Source organism: Primulina eburnea, chromosome 6, assembly GCF_022965805.1.
Source record: "Primulina eburnea isolate SZY01 chromosome 6, ASM2296580v1, whole genome shotgun sequence".
NCBI lineage: Eukaryota > Viridiplantae > Streptophyta > Magnoliopsida > Lamiales > Gesneriaceae > Primulina > Primulina eburnea.
This window is the reverse complement of record NC_133106.1, coordinates 30800553-30824067: the sequence shown is the minus strand read 5'-3', so window position 1 is coordinate 30824067 and position 23515 is coordinate 30800553. Positions and strand designations below refer to the sequence as shown.

The window sequence follows — 23515 nt, the reverse complement described above, 5'->3', positions numbered from 1 at the left end:
TTGACGAACTACAAACTCAATTCACTTGTTCCAATGTGACTTCTGAACTTACAATGTTTAATGATACAAGCAGAGAATCACATACTAATGAAGATATAGGTATCGATTTATGCGACCAATAAAAACTTTCTAGATTTATGTAATGAAATTATCAAATGTTGTAAAAATTTTGCAGATATAATTGGTGTTCTGAAGGAAGTTCGGCAACTTAATAAATTTCACAAAAAAAGATATGAACATCATCGGATATAGAATAGAGATAGTACTTATAAATCTTTCGTCAGTATTTATTCTATCTTTATGTCTTTATAAAAAATAAAAAGCAAACTAATATTTTTCAAAGCCTTATTTTAGTATTAAAATTTGCGATATATTATTGGATAAATATATTTTTAATGATTTTAACTATTTTTCCCTCTTCTTAAAGGCTAGATACTATAACAATTACTTTATGGGATGATTTTGCTATTAATGAAGGACTATTTTTACAAGAGATAGAGATGGATAAACCGGTTATAGCTTTCTGTAACTTGAAAAGACATATATTTGAAGGTAAATTTTTTAAAAATTTTACAATCAATATTTACAAAAATTATTCATTAGCATTACTCACTACTTCTCCTTATAACTGATAATAGGAAAGTTTCAGTTCAAATAAACAACAACAACAACAACAACAACAATGTTCACAAATCCATCTTGCATAGAAAAAGAAACAATAAATATATGGTATTATTATTTTCGATTTTTTTTTTAACAAAACTATAATATTGATATTATTTCTTTTTACTATTCAAGTTTGTAAATATCTTTATGTTAATCATTCTACTACCGGTTAGGTAACAACTTCAAAGAAAGAAGTCTAGAAGAATTATGGATGACACATCAAATTAAAGATGCTGAAGAAATTACTTTGAGGTAAATTCTCGATCAGATTAATATTCTACCAAAGGTTACGTATCATTTATTATTCAATTTATTTTTATTACTTCACGATTATTTTTTTGAATATTTATTCAATGGAACAAATATTTTATTAATGACATTTATAAAAAAAAAATTAGATAGGGAATCATAAATCGATATTTAATTTGATGTTATGTATCTCAGTTATTAACAAATACAGAACAAATTCTATTGCTTCAAGGCATACATATATGAGGTAGAAAATAAGGCGAATCCATGGTACGAAGCATGTAGTAATTGCTCAAAATCAGTCAACGAAACAATGAAAATCCGGAGCTGTAATAATTGCATAGAGTTCAATATCAGTATTGTGTCAAGGTAAAATTACATTTAAACATTATATTTATAAGTTTACCTGAGTTGATAATAATGCCTTACATTAAATTGTTATTGTAGATATAGAATAACGATGAGCGTAAATGATGGCACTGCCACTGCAAGTGTTACATTGTTCGGAAATGTCGCAAATGTTTTTATTGGCTGCAGCGTTGAAGATTATATCGATTCCATCACTAAGGTATACAAATAATGATTTTTTTTCCAAAGAATATATGTAATTACCATTTACTAATAAAAATATTCTTTTTCTATAGGATGACAACACTTCAATATACTAAAAGCTTTTAGAGACACCAAATAGAGAAGAATATACATTTCTTCTCAAAATGGACAAGTCGGTTGAAATAAAAGACGGAACATTAGCATTTGTAATTGAAGGCATTCAAAATCCAAGCACAAATTTCAACAACAAAAATGTTGCAAGCAAAAAGAGATCTGTAGATTTCGAAAAAGAAGATATTAAAAAGAAAAGAGGATCTCCAACAAATATCATTAATGATATTGGCATACAAATAATAGAAGATCACGACAATACAAATATGGAGATTAAGGATGATGAAATTATAGCTTCTCCTACAAGGAAAGATTTTCAGCATAAAAAAATACAGAAAAAAGAGAGATCGTCCAAGAAAAGAATCATTAAAGAATAAAGATATGAAAATGCAAATGATTGATGACGATAAGACCACAAGAATAGTTATTGAAGATGATGATAATATTGCTTCTTTCATGAAGAAGAAAGGGCGAATGAAAAAGGAAAAACTTGTGAAAGATAGAAAATTCCAAAATATAAAAGAAGAAAAGGTTGACACAATTATTTGATTTAAGTTTTAGAATGCATTATCTACGTTATATTTTTATTTTTCTTGAATTAAATAAATAATGGTAAAATAATGTGATAAAATAATGTGATCAACACTATAGATTATATTTTTTCTTTATCTCATATTTATTTTAATACTTTTGTTATGACATCAATTCTATGTTATACTTTTTGATTGATTACTAATATATTTTGCAACAATTATAAATTCATTTATGTTTGAAATATATAACATTTTTTTAACAAATAAGATTTTCACTTTATAATACATGTTGTATAAATTATATTACGTACATTTAATTTTAGTGTTTGACTAAATAAAATAGATGAAAATTATTAATTATATGCAAACTTATAATATCTTCTTAACTCATTTCTTTAACACCATTTATCAATAATAGAAGTGTGTTTCCACGTGCAACGCACGTGTCTTTTCCTAGTTATACTAAAATAGTCAAAAAATTAAAATTTAGTGAATCAAAACCAAATTTTGACTAATTAATATTACAAAATTTAAAATTGAACAAGGTACTAAAAAATCATTTTCTCTTAAATTTGAGAGATAATATACACAAAATTGGTCCCTAGTATGACCAATTTTGAAATTATCATATTGCCATGTTAATTTTAAACATGTTCAACCTATCTTTATTTTATCTAAATTGCACAATTATCCTTATCCCACAAACTAATTATAAAAATTGATGAAATTATATATAAAAGAACACGATAAAACTAAAAAAACGAAAAACAAAACACGATTTCAAAAACACACCATGCATGGACCCGAACCCTAGTTCAGATTAATAATTACCATTGAACCACTAACCTCATATAAAAACTCACGTGAGACGGTCTCATGAGTCAATTTTGTGAGATAAATCTTCTACTTGAGTCACTCATGAAATAAAAAAAATTATGTTGTATGCAAAAAAATATTACTTTTATTGTTAATATGAGCATGAATAATCATCTAATGAATAAAAATATGTTAGACCTGCTCTTAGACTTATAGTAGAGATATTAGATCCAATTGTAGGATCTCATTAACTGTTTAAACAAAATAATTAGACTAAAAATTATAAAATTACAATTATACATAATTAATGCACATCCAGGACTCTAAACATCATTAAATTTAAAATTTCAATATATTATATTTTATTTATAATGATATCTGGGGCAAAAAAAAACCCGTACGGCTTAACTTGGATCTTCAAATTTACGTGTAACTGTATAAAAGGGCAATAATTAAGATACTCCGTGATCATATATCAAATTCGATTTTTTTTGTCCTAAAAAATCGGTGTAATATTATTAAATATATCATTATTTTTTGTTATAAATAAGGCGTACTAGTATTCAAGTCTCTGCCACAACTCCAACTGTCCCAGGATTTTGCGCGGACATAACTTTAAGGTACGATGAAACATCAAAATCTCCATGTCCTCTTGTCTTTTGAGTAATCTTCACGATTTTCTGTGTCCTAACAATGTTTTAAGCATTATTTTTATTATTGTTTGATCAAGTTATATTTCCTCTTCACTTTCATATTTGTTTAGTTCTATAAATCTTGAAGGTGGGATTTGATTCTAGAATATACTTGGACAAGTACTTGTAATCCTTTTAGTTTCGCGTTTATTTAATGTATATTATCATGATTTCTGAACGGGGAATTCTTGAAAAACAAGTATCTGTTAATAAGAAAGATTTGCGTGGATTGAAAGATAAGTAACAGTTTGATCATTGTTATGTTTGTGAGAGATTTCGTCTCTTGTTTTGGGTTTGAGATCTGTTTCTGTGCCTCGTTTGATGATTCTGTATGGAATTCTATATTTATTTTCTCTTCTGTGATTGTTGAAAGAGTGATTTTTAATTTATTAACTTCGCATATGGATTAGAGTAAAACTCTCTCTCCATTTGCCGTGAAGATTTGATTTTGAACCCTCTTTTCCTACGCCCCTCTCTGGGAACCTTAACGATGACCTCCTTCTCTTTGTCCCCGGCCAAAGATGGAAGAAAGGTTCCCTGGTAGTTGGTGAATAGCAGCGGCCAGCGGTTTCCGAACCCATACTGGTCCGAATTCATGAGTTTGAAAAGAAAAATCTGTTACATTGGAATCATATAAAGAAGTTGATGTTTGTTACTTAAAAGAAGTTAATTTTTCGTAATCTTTGATCAACATGTTTTGACAAATTATTCTGTCAGGCTTGGAAGATTTGGGTGGGGTAATCCTATTGAACTTTCTATGTTATAATTCATCCTGAACTTTTGTGTGTGCGTTTTATGCTTATTTTGACATATTAACACAGAACTCAGAAGCTAAAAACCAGATCGCGGAAATGGCCGATGGTGCGGAGAATGGAGTAAACCATGTTACGAAGAAGCCACCACCGGAGCCTTCACCACTGAGGAGAGCAAAATTCTTTAAGGTTCAACAATTATGCTTGTTAAAACAGCATGATTTTTACTTATATTTGATTTGGAAGAAACACCTTTAACACATGCCTTGAACAAAATTCCACGAAAATCTATGAAGGAAATGTGTACATCGATCAAGTTTTAGTGTAGTATTAGGATTTTCTTGCTTTACCATGTCTTTCAAACCGGTAATGCCTAATGGGCAGGGTGTCGTTCAAGATCTCCCGGAATTGGCGAGCTTAAAAGACATTATTTTCTTCTGTTAATGTTTTGTTTCAAGTCACTAGATCAATACCTGGTACATGAATCTTGATATCAGGCAAACATGAGAATTTTAGTCACTGGTGGCGCTGGATTCATTGGCTCTCACTTGGTCGATAAGCTGATGGAAAATGAGAAAAACGAGGTATCTGGTATTGCATGTTTACAACTTGTTCCAGTACCAGCAGTCAGAGCCTGTGTTTATAACACAGGTTTGATGATTTTCGTATTTGTTCTTTTTTAGGTGGTCGTTGTGGACAACTACTTTACGGGCTCGAAGGACAATCTGAGGCATTGGATTGGTCATCCACGATTTGAGCTTATTCGGCATGGTTAGTATTCTTTGCTAATGTTGGTTCATATGTTGGAACAACGGCGGATTTGTTTCACATGTATAATGCGTTGCTTACCTCAATCTGGGTTTTCGATTAGCAAATCTTTCTAACTGCAGATGTCACCGAGCCGTTATTTGTTGAAGTTGATCGGATATACCATCTTGCTTGTCCTGCTTCCCCAATTTTCTACAAACACAATCCTGTGAAGGCCTGTCATTGAGATGAAACTCTTCTTTTATTGGTTATTTCGTTTTTCTTATTGATAATATCGACTAAATGAAATATTTAAGCGGTGATTTTCTTTCCTTTCTCTATAATGAACAGACTATAAAAACGAACGTTATTGGGACGATGAACATGTTGGGACTTGCCAAGCGTGTAGGAGCAAGGTTCTTCAACTCATTCAATTTTTCTACTGGTTTTCCATTTTGTTTCTTGATAAATTTATCGATTTTCTAACATGTGCTATGTATCTAGGATTTTGCTGACATCAACATCAGAGGTCTACGGAGATCCGCTCGAGCATCCTCAGATGGAGACTTACTGGGGCAATGTGAACCCTATAGGTATCAGTTAACTGGACCAACTATTACATTTCGAGCTTTTTTCTTGCTTGAAAGGGATTTTTTTTTTTATTATTTTTCATGATTCTTAGAGATGTATTGCAGGAGTCCGGAGTTGTTATGACGAGGGAAAAAGAGTAGCTGAAACCTTGATGTTTGATTATCATAGGCAGCATGGAATCGGTAACAGATTCACTCTTACATGACAGATTAAGGCAACAGGGCATATGCATACAATACATACACTCCGAACTTGTATGAAATAATGATCTGGTCTACAGAAATACGGATTGCAAGGATCTTCAACACCTATGGACCTCGGATGAATATCGATGATGGTCGAGTTGTGAGTAACTTCATAGCTCAAGCAATACGGTACTCATCTCTCGCCAAAAAAAAAAAAAGAAAAAAAAGAAGACAGATCTTGGTCCTAAACACCATCCATCACCCTGTTCTGTATGAGGATAATATTTTCTTCTGTTGCTTTTTATGAACTCGCAGTGACGAAGATCTGACAGTTCAGTTGCCTGGAACTCAAACGAGGAGCTTTTGTTATGTTTCTGATATGGTATAAGAGAACTAGAGTAGCGTCTTATTTTTCATGTTTGTTACGAGCTGATTATGGAATTCTTTCTTGAAGGTTGATGGTCTTATGCGACTCATGGAAGGAGACAACACCGGTCCGATTAACATTGGCAATCCAGGTTGACATATTTTCTTGATTTTCAGACAACTTTGTATGAGTCCGCCTTGTTATCATCTCTTTCACTCCACTGCGTGACCCTGACGATGTGATCGGCAGGTGAATTCACGATGCTCGAGCTTGCTGAGACCGTGAAGGAGGTAATAAACATGAAATCTAAGTCCTTGTGGCTACATTTGTTTGAAAGCCTCATTCAGATGTCAAAAAACCTTTTTCATATGGCATGCTCTTAGTAGCAGTAATGCTACATCTGATCAGCAAATCTTTATGAAAGTGATATTTAATTAGTATAATTAACTTGTTTGTGTGCTGCAGCTGATCAATCCACGAGTGAGGATCATATCCAAGGAGAACACACCTGATGATCCTCGCCAACGGAAACCGGATATAGGGAAGGCGAAGGAGGAGTTGGGCTGGGAACCGAAGATTAAGTTGTGCGACGGCATTCGTCTGATGGAGGAGGATTTTCGCAAGAGGCTTCAATTTCAAGAAAGTGTTGGCCTTTCTTAGGTTGATGTTTTCGGGGCATAATGTTCATTTACACGGAAGATTGATGGACACAATTCTTTACCATGCGGCTTTTAGACCTTATTTCTGGTTTACTTGGTGTCATAACTTTTTTTATCCTTTTTTTTCGCTGATATTGAGAAAAAATATGTCCTTACGATGATATCTGGATTATTTGGTTTTTTTTACATTTTTAAATTAAAAAACCTCACGTAGCAAGTTTTAATTTCGGTTAAAAGAGGAAGTTTGTGTTAGATTAAATTCATAAAATTTTATTATTTAATAAGATGAAAAAATATTTAAAGTCCGAAAATAAATCTATTATATTATTGTGAAAATATGTGAGTTTTCACATAGAGTTTTAAAAAAAGTTTAGATATATTCAAATTTAATTCAATTTTCGATAATTTATTTGTATATAGTGTAATAGAATTATCATATAATATATGATTGAAAAAATAATAATATAAACTTATAACTAAACAAATTTACTTTAATGATTTAATAATTTCGAAATCTTTTAAAGATAATTTCATCCAAAGCAACTGAATCGAACCACGCATCCGTATCAATCTCTACTGCCTATTTATTACATGTACATGGAACTTTTTCTTGCGTAATCTTCAAGATCTTTCTCTTCCATTTTTTATTTTTCTGGTAAGCTCGGTGGAGATGGAATTATTTGCCCGCATTATATCTTTCTTCTAAATTTCTTGATTTTGTTTTTATTATACTTTCTGGGTTCATTATTTTTAAATCGTGGGCATTGGAGTACGAGACTCGGTCCTGAAAAAATGATCATATTTTTTTATGTGTTGATTCGTTAAATTGAATGGATCTGTGAATTTTTTTAAAAAAAACTATAACTGCATTTTAAAAATTCTGGGTTTTGTGATATGATGATCGATGGGTTGACTCGCATCAGTATTGTAGAGGATTTATTGTTATCAGTTTCGTTGTGTGATCTGATTTGGAGTTGATTTGATCTTATTTTATCTCAAAGATTTGGTTTTTAGTGTTTCAATGATGAGGAAGCTGGGTTTTTTCCTTATGATTAATGGATCTGTTTTGATAATTTGAAAAAGATTTGCTTCATAGCTCTTCTTTTTTTTTTTAATTATATATAATATCCAAATTTTTTGTGGCATTGGAATTTTACGAAGATGATGGAATTGGCTTTGCTTTCGACTAACCAATTGTCTTTTTCATTATGTGATTTCGAATTGCGATTAAGGTTTATGTTATTGATTAACATTTGATTGATGATGCATTTAATTCTAGATTTTATTGAACAAACAATTAATCCTGTTGATAATGCTTGCTTAGTTTGTAATTTGTTATTGGTATGTGGGATTACCTTGGAGATTGCTATTTTGTTTAATTGGCATTGAATTTCAGCTATTCGAGTAAGGATCTTAGTACTAATGGCCCATCAAATATCTCATGGAGAAAACAACGGAACCACCAAGGCTCCTCCCGAGCCTTCCCCTTTGAGGAAAGCTAAATTTTTTCAGGTGCTTTCTTGAATTGTACTACTATGGTTTCAAACAAGAATAAATGAAAACCGATGAAAAATAGATTTTATATGTGGATCAAACTTCCGCAGGGAGCATAAGCTGAATAAAAATATATTGCGTTGTTTTGGATCGTTCGGGATATTTGCTCCTATATGTTACATATTCTTGTCAAAATGTATTGCTGAAAAAGGAAGAGAAAATAAAGGGCTTTATGTTTGACATTTATTGGAGCATTAGAAATTTTCAAGATCGCGTGGTTCTGCCATTGTCTACCTTGTATTTCGCATGTTTGGCAATGATTTGTCAATGTTGCTAGATATGCGAAACATTCTCAATTAACGTATTAACGACAGGCAAATATGAGAATTTTGGTTACTGGTGGAGCTGGATTCATTGGCTCTCACTTGGTTGACAAGCTTATGGAAAATGAGAAGAATGAGGTAAGAACCACGTAGTTTAGTCTTTAGACTCTCCCTGACAAAGATCATTTCCTAAATGTGCATGCTTTACCCGAGTTGTACTTCTTTAATTCAGGTGATTGTCATGGATAACCACTTCACTGGCTCTAAGGACAACTTAAAGCAATGGATTGGTCACCCTCGATTTGAGCTGATTCGGCATGGTGGGAGTTCTTTTGAGTTCATTAGTTATCATATATCCTGTTTCAGATGTTATTAGGAGTGAAAAATTTCACTCATTATGTATACCGCATCGAAATTTTCGGTGTTGGAAAAATTATTCCAATAAAGTATCGAAATTTTTGGTATTGTAACTTCGGTATACCGAAAATTTTGGTATTTCTCCATCCTTTGATGCTATAAAGTTCAATATGAATTACTTGATTACTGTTCTTTATTCGCTTTTCCTTTTCCTTTATCTTTTCTTGTTCTTTTTCTTTTCCTTTTCAGATGTGACAGAGCCATTGTTAATTGAAGTCGATCAAATATACCATCTTGCTTGTCCCGCTTCCCCAATTTTTTACAAATACAATCCTGTGAAGGTTAGTTACTTGGATAAAGTCTTGTTCTATTTTAGACTAGTGGCGGAGCCAAATCAGACTTGTGCATTTTTTGTATCATGTGATGTATCATGTGTACAGAGATTTTACCTTTTCTAAGTTTTTCGAGTTTTAATACTGGCCCCACACAAAACTTCTGGCTCTGCAGCTGCTGCATTAGACACTTAAACCTTTCTTCTTGGAGGAATAATGCAGATTAGAATAGATTTATTACCAAATTTGGAATATCACCGTTTATAAGAAATTGAGAAAAATGTGGAAATTGTCATTGATATTCTTTGTTTTACTTTTGGTGATGCTCAACAGACAATAAAGACTAATGTTATTGGTACACTTAACATGTTGGGACTCGCCAAACGAGTAGGAGCGAGGTTCGACAACTGTCCGTGTTACTTTGGTGTTACTTATTATGGATCTGTTAATTTAATTTATTCACCTTCCCCGTAGGATTTTGTTGACATCAACATCCGAAGTTTATGGCGATCCGCTTGTGCATCCCCAGACTGAGGATTACTGGGGCAATGTTAACCCTATTGGTATTATAACTTTAGTAAGAATACTTACATTCTTCTTGAAGCACCATATTTACCATTTATCGTGTGTCATTGCAGGAGTTAGGAGTTGTTACGATGAGGGAAAAAGGGTAGCGGAAACTTTGATGTTTGATTATCACAGGCAGCATGGAATTGGTATTTACCTCTCTGCCGCTGTATAGTTGACCTTCAACGTCTTGAATCGGAATAATCATATTGAAATTTCAAATTTACACAGAAATAAGGATTGCAAGAATCTTTAACACGTATGGACCCCGTATGAATATTGACGATGGTCGGGTTGTCAGTAATTTCATAGCTCAAGCAATACGGTAACCTTACTCCGTACTTTTTTTTGGTCTTCAAAACATTCCAAGATTGATAAAGAATAAAGAATAAAGATAAATAAACGTGAATATTCTTCATCCACATACTGCTAAGTGTATTTGCTAATTATTTGATATTCATGCAACTCTTCGCAGTAACGAATCTTTGACTGTTCAGTTGCCCGGAACGCAGACAAGAAGCTTTTGTTATGTCTCAGATATGGTAACATAGAATATCTCCTTGTTTTGCCCATTCAATCATTGATGCTTATGAGATTTTGCCCATTCAATCATTGATGCTTATGAGATTATTTGAACGCGCTCTTTGCATGTATCTCTTTTGTTAAGGTCGATGGACTTATTCGGTTAATGGAAGGAGATAACACAGGGCCGATCAACATTGGCAATCCAGGTTTACAGCAATACTCATTGTCACACCAAGATTCCGGCACTTAAAAACACAACTTTCGGTTCAATTAAAAGAACTAACTGATTTGTATGTGTTCAGGTGAATTTACTATGCTTGAGCTTGCCGAGACTGTGAAAGAGGTAAATTTGAATCCGGGACAAGCTCTATCCTGCTAAAATATTTTCGACGTAATTTTTTGGCGTAAATTCAGAACTAGCCAGCCAGTTTACATGTTTCTGAAACTAACACACGGTTGTCTGGATGTTGCAGATGATAAATCCAGAAGTGAAAATCATAACCACGGAGAATACACCAGATGACCCTCGGCAGAGAAAGCCAGACATAACCAAGGCAAACCAGTTACTAGGCTGGGAGCCAAAGATCAAGTTGCGTGAAGGCATCCCTCTCATGGAGGGCGATTTTCGTGAGAGGCTCGGTATTCCTCGAAAAAATTGAGTTCTTCTTGTTTTGAGATGCCAATTGTTAGACATACTGATAAACAAATATTCGCGTAATATTTCCAGTTCTTGCACTTGATGATGTAGATGATACACAGAATTATAGAGTTCTTGTATTATCTAGTCCTTGTGTTAAATCTTTACATCTATTTTAACACGAGTTCTTCCATTTCTTGGAGAATATATATTACTTCTCATAATTTAACTATGTATTTAAACATGATAAGCCAACCTATAAAGACACGAAGAGTTTTGTTTTGGAAGTTCAAAGGATAAATTTCTTTTACGTCTTTTTTTCTTTTGTTTCCAGAAGGTATTATCAGAAGACTTTGATTTGTACAGTACTTTGTAAAAACCAATTTTGCAAGACTTACTTATGACCACTAAAACTCCTAGAACACAACTTCAATAATTACCTTTTTTGTCATATTTAGAAGTTCTTCTTTGCTTACTAAAGCCGAATCACCATCAAGGAGTTTATTGTGGTAATACTGTTCTTGCATTGTTTCCCTGTGTACTGGCTCCGCAAGCTCCACCTTCCTAAGTTTGAATGTTTCTGGCAATATTACTAATCATGTAGCGCAATCTATTGATGTATGAAACTTTCCCACATTAAAACCAAGAGTTTTAATTTTTTTTTGCTTCACTTCATCTTCACTGCGTAAGTTATCATATCCTCTCTTCTAGCAATTGCCATTTTCCTTGTCAACCTTCTTTTTTGAGTCCTGGTGAGTGACCTAGGTAATTTTTTATGTGGTACCACTCTCCAAGTTTCCTATATTAATTATTTAATAAAAATTAAACTTTGATATTTTTAAAAAATAATTTGAATCATTTTTTTTATTTATATTGTGTTGGTAAAATAAGATTCACAAAACACGTTTTTAGTAAAACACATTTTTCTTATTTTTACTTTAGTATAAATTGTTTCTTTTCTTCCTTTGGATAATATTTTAGAAGCTCATTTCTCGCTGTAAGCCGAACAATGAAACATCTCCATTTTCTAAGAAAAGTTCTTATGAGTTTTAACATATTGGTTTAATATTTTATTATATTAGACGAATAAATTAATTAAGAACTTATATACCTTACTTTCAAAATTGTTTCTCAAATTAAAATTCAAGCAATTGATTTTATGTTATATAATAAATTATAATGAGCATAATATATTGAGCGAATTCAATTGAATTTTTTTTTGAAAATATATATATCTAAGCACCACGTATAAGTTATAATAACATAAAAATCAACCAAATTATGGAATTATAAATGCATAAATAATAATTTATATAAATGAAGCACACTAAGGACAAATAATTATCAATTTAAAATATTTGTGACTAACTCATCAAAATATTATCAAAACTAATGAAATAATAATATTGATAATAAAATATAACATATAATATTCAATTTAAATATTATTTAATCTCCTACATAACTTTTTTACTTTTTGCTTTAGAAATATATATAATAGATAAATTAATTTTCATATACATTAGTTAATGACTAATTTTTTAAAAATTATATAATTTATATTTTTCATTAAACCATCAATTACAATTATATATATATAAATATATATATATATATATATTATGTATTTGTATGTGTAGTGATTGTATATTGTTGGGATCAGAAAAAAATACATTATTCTTCTAAAAATATTTGTTTTTAAAATTTGTCTTCAATTGTGTTTAGGTGGTTGAGAGATTTTCTCAAACGGTTAGAATATGAACCACGTGAAAATTGTAGAAGACGATTCAATATTTCTAATGATATTTTCAACACGTTGGCAATCTAAACAACAAGATATAGTTTGAAATGTAAAAACTTGTGAAAAGTACTAAAGACATGGGAATTTTATGGATGTTCGGAGAAAAACACTCATACCCCTTTCTTCTTCTGTAGGAAGGATTCCACTAAAAGACTTGTCTGATATATATATTTTTTAAGAAAATTACTACTAAAATATTTTAAATTCTTATTATATAGCTATCTCTCTTAATTTTTCTATCAGATCCATATTTTATGATATTATTAGTATATTAACATTCATGATTATTGATATAAATTATACTAAATAATTTATTTACTATCAATTCTTAGTTAAAAAATCATAAAATATATTATTATTAAATTTAATATTATTATATACTTATCATGTTATTGTACTATTGCATATATAATTATTTTTTTCTTATATCTTCTTATGATACTATGATTTATTATTAATTAGAAACTACACTAAAGTAATATTACAAAATTGCATTAAAATCATAAAATAACATGTAAAAAGAAAATTAAAAGGATAAAATATATAAACTTGGTATGAAGTTGAAATATTTGAGAAAATTAATATAGGAGTTACATTTTATTCTTGAAGTGATATAAATTATTACAATCAATGTATATTGTAGTGATAATTCATTAGCATTTGTTAGACCTGTTGTGGAGATCCGGACGCTAATCATCTTCTTAATCATCTTTGGGGTTTAATTATAAATTAAGATAAACAAGGTCTAAAAATTTTTCCTTTTAAAATATAACTGCGGAAGGTAATGGAATCATTCTATTATACAAACCAGTATAATAATACAAATCCTGTATAACATGCATCTAATTTAAAACTGGGTTCAACTACTACAATCAAGTAATAAAACCTGTCTACATCTAAGTCTGTGATCACCACTCTAATCTCGATCTCTCATCATCTTCTGGACCATGATCCTGCCCCACCTGTTGTCATGCACACATACAAAACAAGACAACAGTCTAACTCCGGTGAGATATAAATATCCCAGTATAAATAATGTATACATGCAGTTAACTGAATTAACATAAAAGCATGATTTATATCTTATCACATGTAGCAAAATCAAACAACATGTATCAATACCAGTCTGTAAATAAAACATGAATCGTAATCTACGAAATACAAATTAATACGGATCTGTAAATCAAATTCTAGTCTCAATATCTAAGACTCGACTCATCTCTCATTCTAATTTAGGGATCCCGATCTAATTTAGAATTCGGCATGCTGTATCGAATGTCTACAATAGAAGTCGTTCTACATCTAAGCTCATCGATACACCGTAAGTCTAGAGTCTGAGCAGTTCTGACAAAGACTTAGACTTGAGCATGCTATATCGAGTGTCTACAATAGACGTCGATCTACATCTATGCTCATCGATATACCACAAGTCTAAGGTCTTAGCAGTTCTGTCCAAGACTTGGCGGTTCTGCTCTAGCTAGGCTGATCTGTCCTAACCCAAACTCTTGCTCTGCTATAATTCAATAAATTAAACATATCAATCTGATAATTGCAAATATCAATATAATAAAATAAAGTATGTGATTTTGGGAAACTCAAGTCAAACCTAACTCGAGTTGTGCGATCCCGAATCAACATTTATTTATACATTTATCTTCTCGATCTGACGAAGACGAAGTCTTGTATTCTAATCTGTCCATACCCAGTCTGGCAATGACAATAGCATAATTACAATATCAGTATATAACTCAATTCAAAACCTGCTCTGATCAATACTCAAATCAGTATATAATCTCATCCATATCTGAACAAAGTACAATCTAATTCATATCAACGATATCACAATACAATCGAAATCATTCCTCAGTTTGATCAATCTAAATCAACTGATGTTTCGACGGCATAACAATACAGTCTCGATAATCCCGTCAATCTCAATATCACTGATATAATACCACAACTCATAATCGATATTAGTACTAATCATAGTCTTCAATAATAACAGATCATGATACCAATCTATACAATCTCAGTCATATTACTTCAGAAAATCATAACAATTACAGAAACAGTCTGTTCTTTAATCTGACTTCAATTATACGATGTCTACTGCAGCAGGAACATCATATCTGATTCGTATTCAATTCTGACAATATCATAAATTCAAATCATGTCTAAACGTAACAAAACTTATGTCTAGTTGTAGCCTGTGGTGATAGGAACTCGGTACTGAAGTCGGATTTAAAATTGGACGAACAAATCTTTTAGAAATCAAAATCTAAGGAAAAGTTGTACGGATGTTTCTCTATTCCTCCGTGTTTTCTTCTTATCAATTATGAAAGAATTGAATAGTTTATATATATATATATATATATATATATATATATATATATATATATATATATATATATATATATTTATGTATATATATATATATATATACTTATATAAATACACGTTGCAAGAGTTAAGGCAAGTGGCACTTTTCCCTTTTGCATGCCGCGCACAAAGCCGCGCATATGCGCCGGTAGTTCTGCTCGGCATCTTTCGCATTTCTGCCTCTCGCGCATATGCGCCAACTATGTCGCGCATATGCGCTGATCATTCTGCCCAGCCCGCGCATGTGCGCCATATACGTCGCGCATATACGCCGATCATTCTGGACGTTCCGCGCATGTGCGCGCATTCAAGTCGCGCATATGCGCCGATCATATTCTTCACACATCATGTGAATTCTTCTTTCGGCTCTCCCGATCTGATCCGTTCCGTTTATAATCTTCTCGATTAATAACTAAATCATTTCAGAGTAATCTTAGATTACAGTAATAACATCTCGGGCCTTACACTATTAATTATATATTATATGGAAAAATTAGACTACTAATTAATTATATATTAGGTGGAATAAATAAAAAATTTTGATATTTCATTTTTACACTTAAAACAATTAGAAATTTACCAATATATCTTTATTGAATCTAAGATTTGTATTGATGGGGAGGTCATTTTTATCTTTTGACAATTGAAAAACATGGCCAATGATCTACACTTTTAGAGGAATATAGATAAAAATTATTTTTATTATCAGATATATATTCATTCTTAATGCATAGATTTCCCATAAATTGTGTAGAAAATTTCCATGCAATTAATCTAAAACACACAATTTAAAGGGATAGTAAAAAATTTACAATGTAAAACTTTGTTATCCTTTTTACACTTTTATAAGTATAATAGTTAAATATATATTCTTTTAATATTTTAATAATTTTTTAAATTAAAAAATCTATTTTTTAATATTTTTTCTAAGAATTATGTATCAAGAAAATGTTATTTCTCTAATGTATTTTTATTATCTAGTATTAATTCAATTTTTATGTAAAATTATTTTCAAAGTTTCTTATGTTGAAATTTTATATTAAAAAAAACACTATTATGATCTTCATGAATTTAATGATTGTGTAAAAAAAATTCATGCAATTAATCTAACAACACACAATTTATGAGAGTAGTAGAAAATTTACAATGAAAAACTTTGTTATTCTTTTTACACTTTTATAAGTATAATAGTTAAATATATATTCATTTAATATTTTTAATAAAAATATATATATTTTTATTAAAAAATATATTCTTGTAATATTTTTTTTAAGAATTATGTATGAAGAAAATATTATTTTGTTAATGTATTTTTTATTATCGAATATCTATTCAATTTGTATTTAATATTATTTTGAAAATTTCTTATTTTACAATTTTCTATTAAAGATTTTTTAAATTACAAAAATATGATAATATAAATTCATAAATTACTACAATCAATGTATGTTGTAATGACAATTTATTAGCATTTGTTACAATTTGACATATATATCCTTATATGATTTTTTTGAATTCATATTAGCAAAGAAGACATTTGTGTCTTTTCACAACTGGAAAACAAATGGTGATCCACACTTTTATAGGTATATAATATATATATATATATATATATATATATATATATATATATATATATATATATATATATATATTCTTTCCACCAAAATATTTTTGAAAACCCAATAAGTCTTAGTAGTATGGTTAAATTCATGATGATACATTGATACTTACAATAGTTTATTCTTTTCAACTTCTTAATTTTCTCTTGTTTGAGGATTATTGTCTCTTCCACTTCTACCATCAGTCATGACTTGCTCCCACGAGCTCCTTGGTTTGTACGTTATCTTATTTATTCAAATACACCAATGGAATTTTTATGATAATTCTCATTCTTCTTAAATTTATGGGCTTGGACTTAATTGGTTTAGATTTAATTTTTTTTAATGCAAAAATTAACAAATACACAAAATTGAGGATAAATATCCAATAGGTAACACTAATGTGCCCAAAATCTTGAGTTACTAACATAGCAATAACGCTAGGTACAAAATTTGGTGAAAAATCGTTATATCAAAGGACATTTTGACATGAAATAAACAAAAGAGATTTAACCGCAAAAACCTTAAAATAAGGGATAAATGGATGTTTAACTTTAAGAATAAGGGAGTGTTTGATTTGGTGGATAAGGTGGGTTTATTTTTTTAACCCTTCTTATCCCTCGTTTGGTACGCGTCATTATTTAACCAAGTCAATACCTCTTATAAATGATTATTTTATATTAGGTGGGTTAAAATAATACATCCTCACCCCCCTAAGATTATTTATCCAACTCTTAATCCTTCTTATTTTTTCAATTTTACCCTTCTCTTATATTCAAACTCACCACCATTTCCCGCCACGATCGCCGCCGCCGGACCGCCGCCACCACCGACCGCTGCCGCCGTCGTCGGACCGCCGTCGCCATCACCGGACCGTCGCCGTCGCAGAACCTCCGCCGTCGCCGTCGCCGCCGGAGTGGAATAAGAAAAACAAAAGAAGAAAGAGCAATTTTGTCCTTTCATCAAAAAATTCAAAATTATCCTACCCTTAAAAATCATACCAAACATAACATCATATATTACATTCCTACAACAACCATTTACTTACTAATCATTAGTTTATTTTATCCTCCAAACCAAACGCAACTTAAATACTATATCGATACATAGAAACATTGCCTTCTAGAAAATCAATTATTATGGATAAAAAAATACAAAAACTCTTTTGAGATAGTTTTATAAGTCGATTTTATAAGACATATCTATTATTTAAATCATACATAAAAAAATATATTATTTTTTTATATTAAATATATTAATTTTTATTATAAATATAATATATCTGTCTCACAAATAAAAATAAATAATTAAAAAATATATCATCGCTGAATTAAATGGAATCAACAACACAAGCATCGAGAAACGAGCCAGCACGTGGAAGAACGCAATCTTTTGAGCGGGGACCGGAATTATTTGTACACTGACACGTGTCTGTCGAGAATGATAGTTGATACAATTATCGACACGTGTAAAATTTATCTTGAAAAAGTTATCAGCTGTGAGAAGTGAAACTCTGTCCAATCTGCATCTCACCATGTTTATCAACCAATTTTTGTGTTTTTTAATTTATTTTCTATGTATGATAATATGAGCAAAAAAAGTATTTCTTAGAATTTAAGTGTGTGTGATATATATTTTTGTGATCAGATGTTTTATATATTTCGTAATATATTTGTAATAATAAATAATATTTTTTATATGAAATGTATTACAACTTTATATATTGGTCGAGTGTGAGATATATCTCATAAAATTGACATATGAAACGATTTCATTAGAATTTTTGTGATATTATAATTAAATAAAACTGCATTTGGATTGAAGATTTAACACAAAGAATTTTGAAACCGTAACAACCAATTCACTCGTTTCGTTTATTTGTGACAATTGTGTTTTGTCGAAAATTCTGTCTATAATTTACAATTCATCCATCATCAAGGTTTCAAATCTCAGACAAAATTATTGTCCGAATCAAAATGTTTTTTTTTTTCACGTGGGGCTTAATCCTTGTTTTGCACGCTTAATAAAAAACTTTTATTTAAAACAAAAACTCATGTGAGATCGTCTCAAAAATCAATTTTTTAAGACATATCTCTCATTCGACCATGAGAAATGCTATTTTTTGTGTGAAAATTTTAATTGTTCACTTCATGTATATATCAGATCAATTTGTCTTACAAATAAATTTTTCAGTTCAATTATAAATCACTTCAATTCGTCTTATAAATATATCTATTATAAGATTATATAACAGAAAAATACAATTTATTTGACATTTACATAATAATATTATATTTTTCATGATGTTGTGAGCCGACAACTTGGCGCCCCAACTTTTGTAACACACGCATTGGGTTTTGACAGATATGAGAAATGAAAAAGAAACACAATCTTGCATTGACACATATCCTACCCCTAACCCCCACACCCACCCCTACCCGTATGTAAAATCCGCCATTATTATATTTCGATACAAAGTTGAACACCACATCAAATAAAGTTGCGCGCACGCAATCTGTTAATTGTCTCATATTAGTTGGATAAATAACTTGAGAGTTGTATATATGGCGTTGGACAATTCTCTCCTCTTGGGCTACCTTTTGAGTTGAGTTAGGTCCAAATTCTTTTCTTAACATAGTATCAGAGCCCGAGTTCTATCGTTATTTGTTGGACTGTCTATAATTAAGCATCCTTTCGGTCCATAATCGGGTTGTAAAATCCACGCTCCATATGTTCATTCCTGGGCGTGAGAGAAGTGTGTTAAATGTCCCACATTGGTTGAATAAATAACTTGAGAGTTATATATATAGACTTGAACAATCCTCCTCTCTTGAACTAACTTTTGAGATTGAGATAGATTCAAGTTCCGATTTTAACCCAACCTTCCATCATCCCACACAGGCTACAATCTCCCATCTTTCAGACACTTTCTCTACGCCACTTCGCTAGCGACGCCACCTGCAAGGGCTCATTCATCCACACCCACGTGTCGCATTTCCACATCTATCGATTCCGGCCACTTGTTTTTACCTAGTACCTCGAACACTAACCTCCCAGAGCCACAGGCATTTTCGTCATTCCATCTCCCTCCTCTCTCCCCGCATTGGTTTTGTTGTGGTTGTCACACGTACAAGCTTTCCATCTCCTTCATCTATGTCATTTCTTGATTTTCATAGTTGATTCATTGTTTTTCTTCCTTGTATTGAAGTAGTTGTTCTTGTTTTCTAATCTGATCTTTTTAAGGGAAGCATTGGTGAAGTGGAATCTTGTGTTCGTAACTCAATTCTTACTTTAACTTTTTGCATAAAAATCGAATCTTGGAGCTTCCGGGGGCTAACATGGTGTTAGAAATAAGATTATTCCATGTGAGCTTGTGCGAATCATGTCGTGAGAAACTTCAACATGTGTCTATATACCCTGATGGTTGAAAATATGCTTCTATAGTTTTTTCTTGTGTATTTTTCAATGCTTGTCCATGGGGGATGGTGATGTTATCACGAAAATATTGACAACAAGTGATATGGAGAATCTTTCTTTGGATGTTTCGGTAAGCAAGTATTCAAGGGACTTGTTGCAGAGGTTTAGGGGTAGTGTGAGTCAATTCGAGGTATTGGAAGAGAAGGGTGAGGATATTGAATTGAATCTTGGGCTTTCATTGGGGGGGAGATTTGGAGTAGACAAGAGTTGCAAGAGCTTGGTGCGGTCTTCTTCAATAGCAGTTTGTTCACATGTTGTTAGAGATGATAGTGATAATGTGAAATCGACACCAATTACGGGTCTGGTGAGGACGTCTTCACTGCCTGTGGAGACTGAGGAAGAGTGGAGGAAGAGGAAGGGATTGCAGACATTGAGAAGGATGGAGGCTAAGAGGAGGAGGTCTGAGAAGCAGAGGATTTTAAGGGGTGATAAAGAAGCAGGTGGAATTTATGTTGGCGGCGGTGTTGGTGGTGGAAGTTTGAGCTCGGAAGCCAAATCGGCAGTCAAAAGTTTTGGTTCGATTTCTCGGGCGGCCAGACGAGCCATTTGTGGAGGTGGAACTGATGTGGCTATGGCTAAAGTGGCGTCCCCGGGGTCGGGAAGCTCATCGTGTGTCTCGGATTCGGAGGGTAAATTTCGACAAGGTAATTTGATCTTTTGAAGATATTTATCTGGCTATATATTTCTTGATCTGATTGCATATGTTTGATGGTAGAGTTTTTTTTTTTGTTTTTTGTTTTTTGTTTTTTTGTTTTTTGTGCGTAGCTAAACCATGGGTAGGATCCTGTTGTGTAGAAGTTTGAAGAAATGAATTATCATCAACTGTAGCCTCTCAAGTATATTGTGTTGTGTTTTTGTATATATCTTAGATTCCATGTTCTGTCCCAAATCATGGATTTTTTCCAGATTCTCATCATTCATAGTCTTTGTTTCTCTTGCCGCACCGAGTGTTTTTGTGATCCCAAGGGGATACTTCGAAATACGAATGATAAGAAAGATCAGGCATAAAATTTTAAAGATCTCTCACTTCTTCATCCATAGGCATGGATTTGTTTTCGTAGAGTTAATATGATATCAAATGTAGATGCTAAAAGATCATAGTAACTGAAAGATGTCTCATATCGGTTGGATTAAGTGTTTAGTATGTGTTGGACCGTACTTATGATATCTCGCTAATATCTTGTAAAACTTTACGTGGACGCGAGGGATATGTTAGATGTCCCACATTGGTTGGATTAAGTTCTTGATAGTTGTCTACATGAACAATCTCCTTCCCATTCAGTTTCTTGCATATGTTTCTGAGGTTTGAAGATTGGTTACATTACATTTAGTTTCTCTGTCTCTCATTTTTCATGAACATGTCCCCGTATTATCCTTGTGGCACCAATGATCTCAAATTTTTTCGTTTTGCGCTCTAGTGTTCGCGTTTAAACTGCCCTACACTTATCTGGAGGTGATGAGGTGCTTGTATCTGGCAAAAAATCATTTCATGGTTTCTGCTAAAATTAAGGAATGTTGCGTACGGGATCAGAATTTGTTATTAGATAACTTATATAGCACAAGTTGTTAATACATTCCTTCATTTGAAAATTTCAGTTCAGGTACCTGATATGATATTATAACTTGAACACACTGATCTCCATGACTACTATTAAGACTTTAATGTAAATTTTTTTTTGTTGACATGTTTTTTCTACATTAAATATCTATCGTAGGAGCGAGCGACGAGCCAAGTCCCACCAGCACTCGACCGTGGAAAGTACATAACCAAGATGTTTGTTCTTCCGGCTCGAAATCTCAAGAAAATACAAGTAAAACCACCGGATCAGACATATCTGCGAGTCCATCTAAGAAGTCTCATACCTCAAGAACCGGAGGAAGAAAAGTCGGGACAAATGCAATAGAGGACATGCCTTGTGTTTTCACAGTGGGAGACGGTCCCAACGGAAAAAGAGTCGATGGAATACTGTACAAATACGGGAAAGGAGAAGTTAGAATAATGTGCATCTGCTGTGGAAAGTTTCATTCGCCTTCTGAGTTCGTCGGGCATGCAGGAGGCACGGATCTGGATCATCCCCTCAAACATATAGTCGTAAATTCCTACGCTTCGTCCCTGCTGTAATGATGGAGTCGAGATCAGAGCGCGCAACGGTTTTCTTATGTGGTTCGTAAGGACCTTTGTGCTAACAAATTTTTAGTTATCCTTCATGTTTATCCACCTGTAATGCAACAAAAATCCTCGAGTTCACCACTACTTCACTTGTATGTAAACCAAAAAATACATTTTCCTAAATAAATAGTTGCTCTGCAAAGCCTATCACATGAATCTCCACATGCTAAGTAGTTCTAGTAGCCACAAAAAAAGAAAGAAAAAAAAATCAGCAGTGCATCCAAAAATCATTAGTGTAGCAAACTCTGTGTAGTTTAATTCTTACCATATTTATTAATGGAAAAAATATTTTTGATAACATAAAATATATTTTGAAAATATAAATTCCATGTTTCAAAATATTATAATTAAATAAGTTAAATCCTCATGTGGTATTGGTTTCAGTTCTCAGTTTTTGGTTAGTGTAGGTAGTTTAGATAGGAAATATCTCACCCTCAATGTATCAAGAAAAAACAAATTAATTTTAATGTTATCTCTTGAGTTTAAATGATACCAGTGCAATAATTTCAAAATTAATAATAATATCAATGCAATATAGTTTACGAAATTTATATAATATATAGGACCAAGCGTTTGTCGTTTTATCAAAAGTTATACTTGGTGGTAATGGTGCAAATCAAATCTTTTAAATCGCACAGCAGCTCAAGCACCACGATTCGATCGCTCTACTAAACAGTGACAATTATTGCACTTAACATAATAAATGATTTTTTATTGCCATTTTAATTGAAAAAGAAACAAAAAACACACGCACAAGTTTAAAAATTCTCTACATACACTTTTGTAGGTAGTTTATACGTAGGAAATCTCACACTCGCGTCGTAATAAATTTTTTTTTTCAAAAAAGAGAAATGGTAATTAATGTTTAATTCTTAGGTTTAATGGATATCAATACTATATAATTTAGTCTTTCAAAAAAAAAATACTATATA

The 23515-nt window shown here is 31.8% G+C and overlaps 3 protein-coding genes across 3 annotated transcripts; all 3 read left to right on the top strand.

Annotated features, from left to right (window-relative positions):
• The first annotated feature begins 3728 nt into the window (after positions 1-3728).
• LOC140834210 (UDP-glucuronic acid decarboxylase 6-like) lies at positions 3729-7144 on the top strand. Its single transcript, XM_073198923.1, has 13 exons — positions 3729-4356; positions 4441-4560; positions 4869-4955; positions 5055-5142; positions 5262-5353; positions 5470-5534; positions 5623-5711; positions 5814-5891; positions 5990-6083; positions 6210-6276; positions 6349-6412; positions 6511-6551; positions 6727-7144. Exons 2-13 carry the CDS (start codon positions 4471-4473, stop codon positions 6919-6921), a joined length of 1050 nt encoding a protein of 349 aa, XP_073055024.1. The 5' UTR covers positions 3729-4356; positions 4441-4470; the 3' UTR covers positions 6922-7144.
• Positions 7145-7428: 284 nt separating this feature from the next.
• Positions 7429-11348, top strand: LOC140834209 (UDP-glucuronic acid decarboxylase 6-like). Its single transcript, XM_073198921.1, has 13 exons — positions 7429-7575; positions 8317-8432; positions 8789-8875; positions 8970-9057; positions 9344-9435; positions 9760-9824; positions 9901-9989; positions 10065-10142; positions 10225-10318; positions 10469-10535; positions 10661-10724; positions 10821-10861; positions 10992-11348. Exons 2-13 carry the CDS (start codon positions 8343-8345, stop codon positions 11175-11177), a joined length of 1041 nt encoding a protein of 346 aa, XP_073055022.1. The 5' UTR covers positions 7429-7575; positions 8317-8342; the 3' UTR covers positions 11178-11348.
• An 8488-nt stretch (positions 11349-19836) lies between these two features.
• Positions 19837-22739, top strand: LOC140834208 (ninja-family protein AFP3-like). Its single transcript, XM_073198920.1, has 2 exons — positions 19837-21057; positions 22129-22739. The coding sequence occupies exons 1-2, from the start codon at positions 20412-20414 to the stop codon at positions 22533-22535; spliced, it is 1053 nt and encodes a 350-aa protein (XP_073055021.1). The 5' UTR covers positions 19837-20411; the 3' UTR covers positions 22536-22739.
• Positions 22740-23515: the final 776 nt, after the last annotated feature.

What these genes read in the sequence shown, in the direction of transcription:
- LOC140834210 (XM_073198923.1), top strand. Translation starts at nt 4,471, where the DNA reads ATGGCCGATGGTGCGGAGAATGGAGTAAACCATGTTACGAAGAAGCCA. An exon ending in ATTTGAGCTTATTCGGCATG is followed by an intron (nt 5,143 to 5,261) that starts GTTAGTATTCTT and finishes TTCTAACTGCAG; the next exon opens with ATGTCACCGAGCCGTTATTT. An exon ending in TTTGTTATGTTTCTGATATG is followed by an intron (nt 6,277 to 6,348) that starts GTATAAGAGAAC and finishes TCTTTCTTGAAG; the next exon opens with GTTGATGGTCTTATGCGACT.
- LOC140834209 (XM_073198921.1), top strand. Translation starts at nt 8,343, where the DNA reads ATGGCCCATCAAATATCTCATGGAGAAAACAACGGAACCACCAAGGCT. An exon ending in GGGCAATGTTAACCCTATTG is followed by an intron (nt 9,990 to 10,064) that starts GTATTATAACTT and finishes GTGTCATTGCAG; the next exon opens with GAGTTAGGAGTTGTTACGAT. An exon ending in TCACAGGCAGCATGGAATTG is followed by an intron (nt 10,143 to 10,224) that starts GTATTTACCTCT and finishes AAATTTACACAG; the next exon opens with AAATAAGGATTGCAAGAATC.
- LOC140834208 (XM_073198920.1), top strand. Translation starts at nt 20,412, where the DNA reads ATGGGGGATGGTGATGTTATCACGAAAATATTGACAACAAGTGATATG. An exon ending in GGAGGGTAAATTTCGACAAG is followed by an intron (nt 21,058 to 22,128) that starts GTAATTTGATCT and finishes TATCTATCGTAG; the next exon opens with GAGCGAGCGACGAGCCAAGT.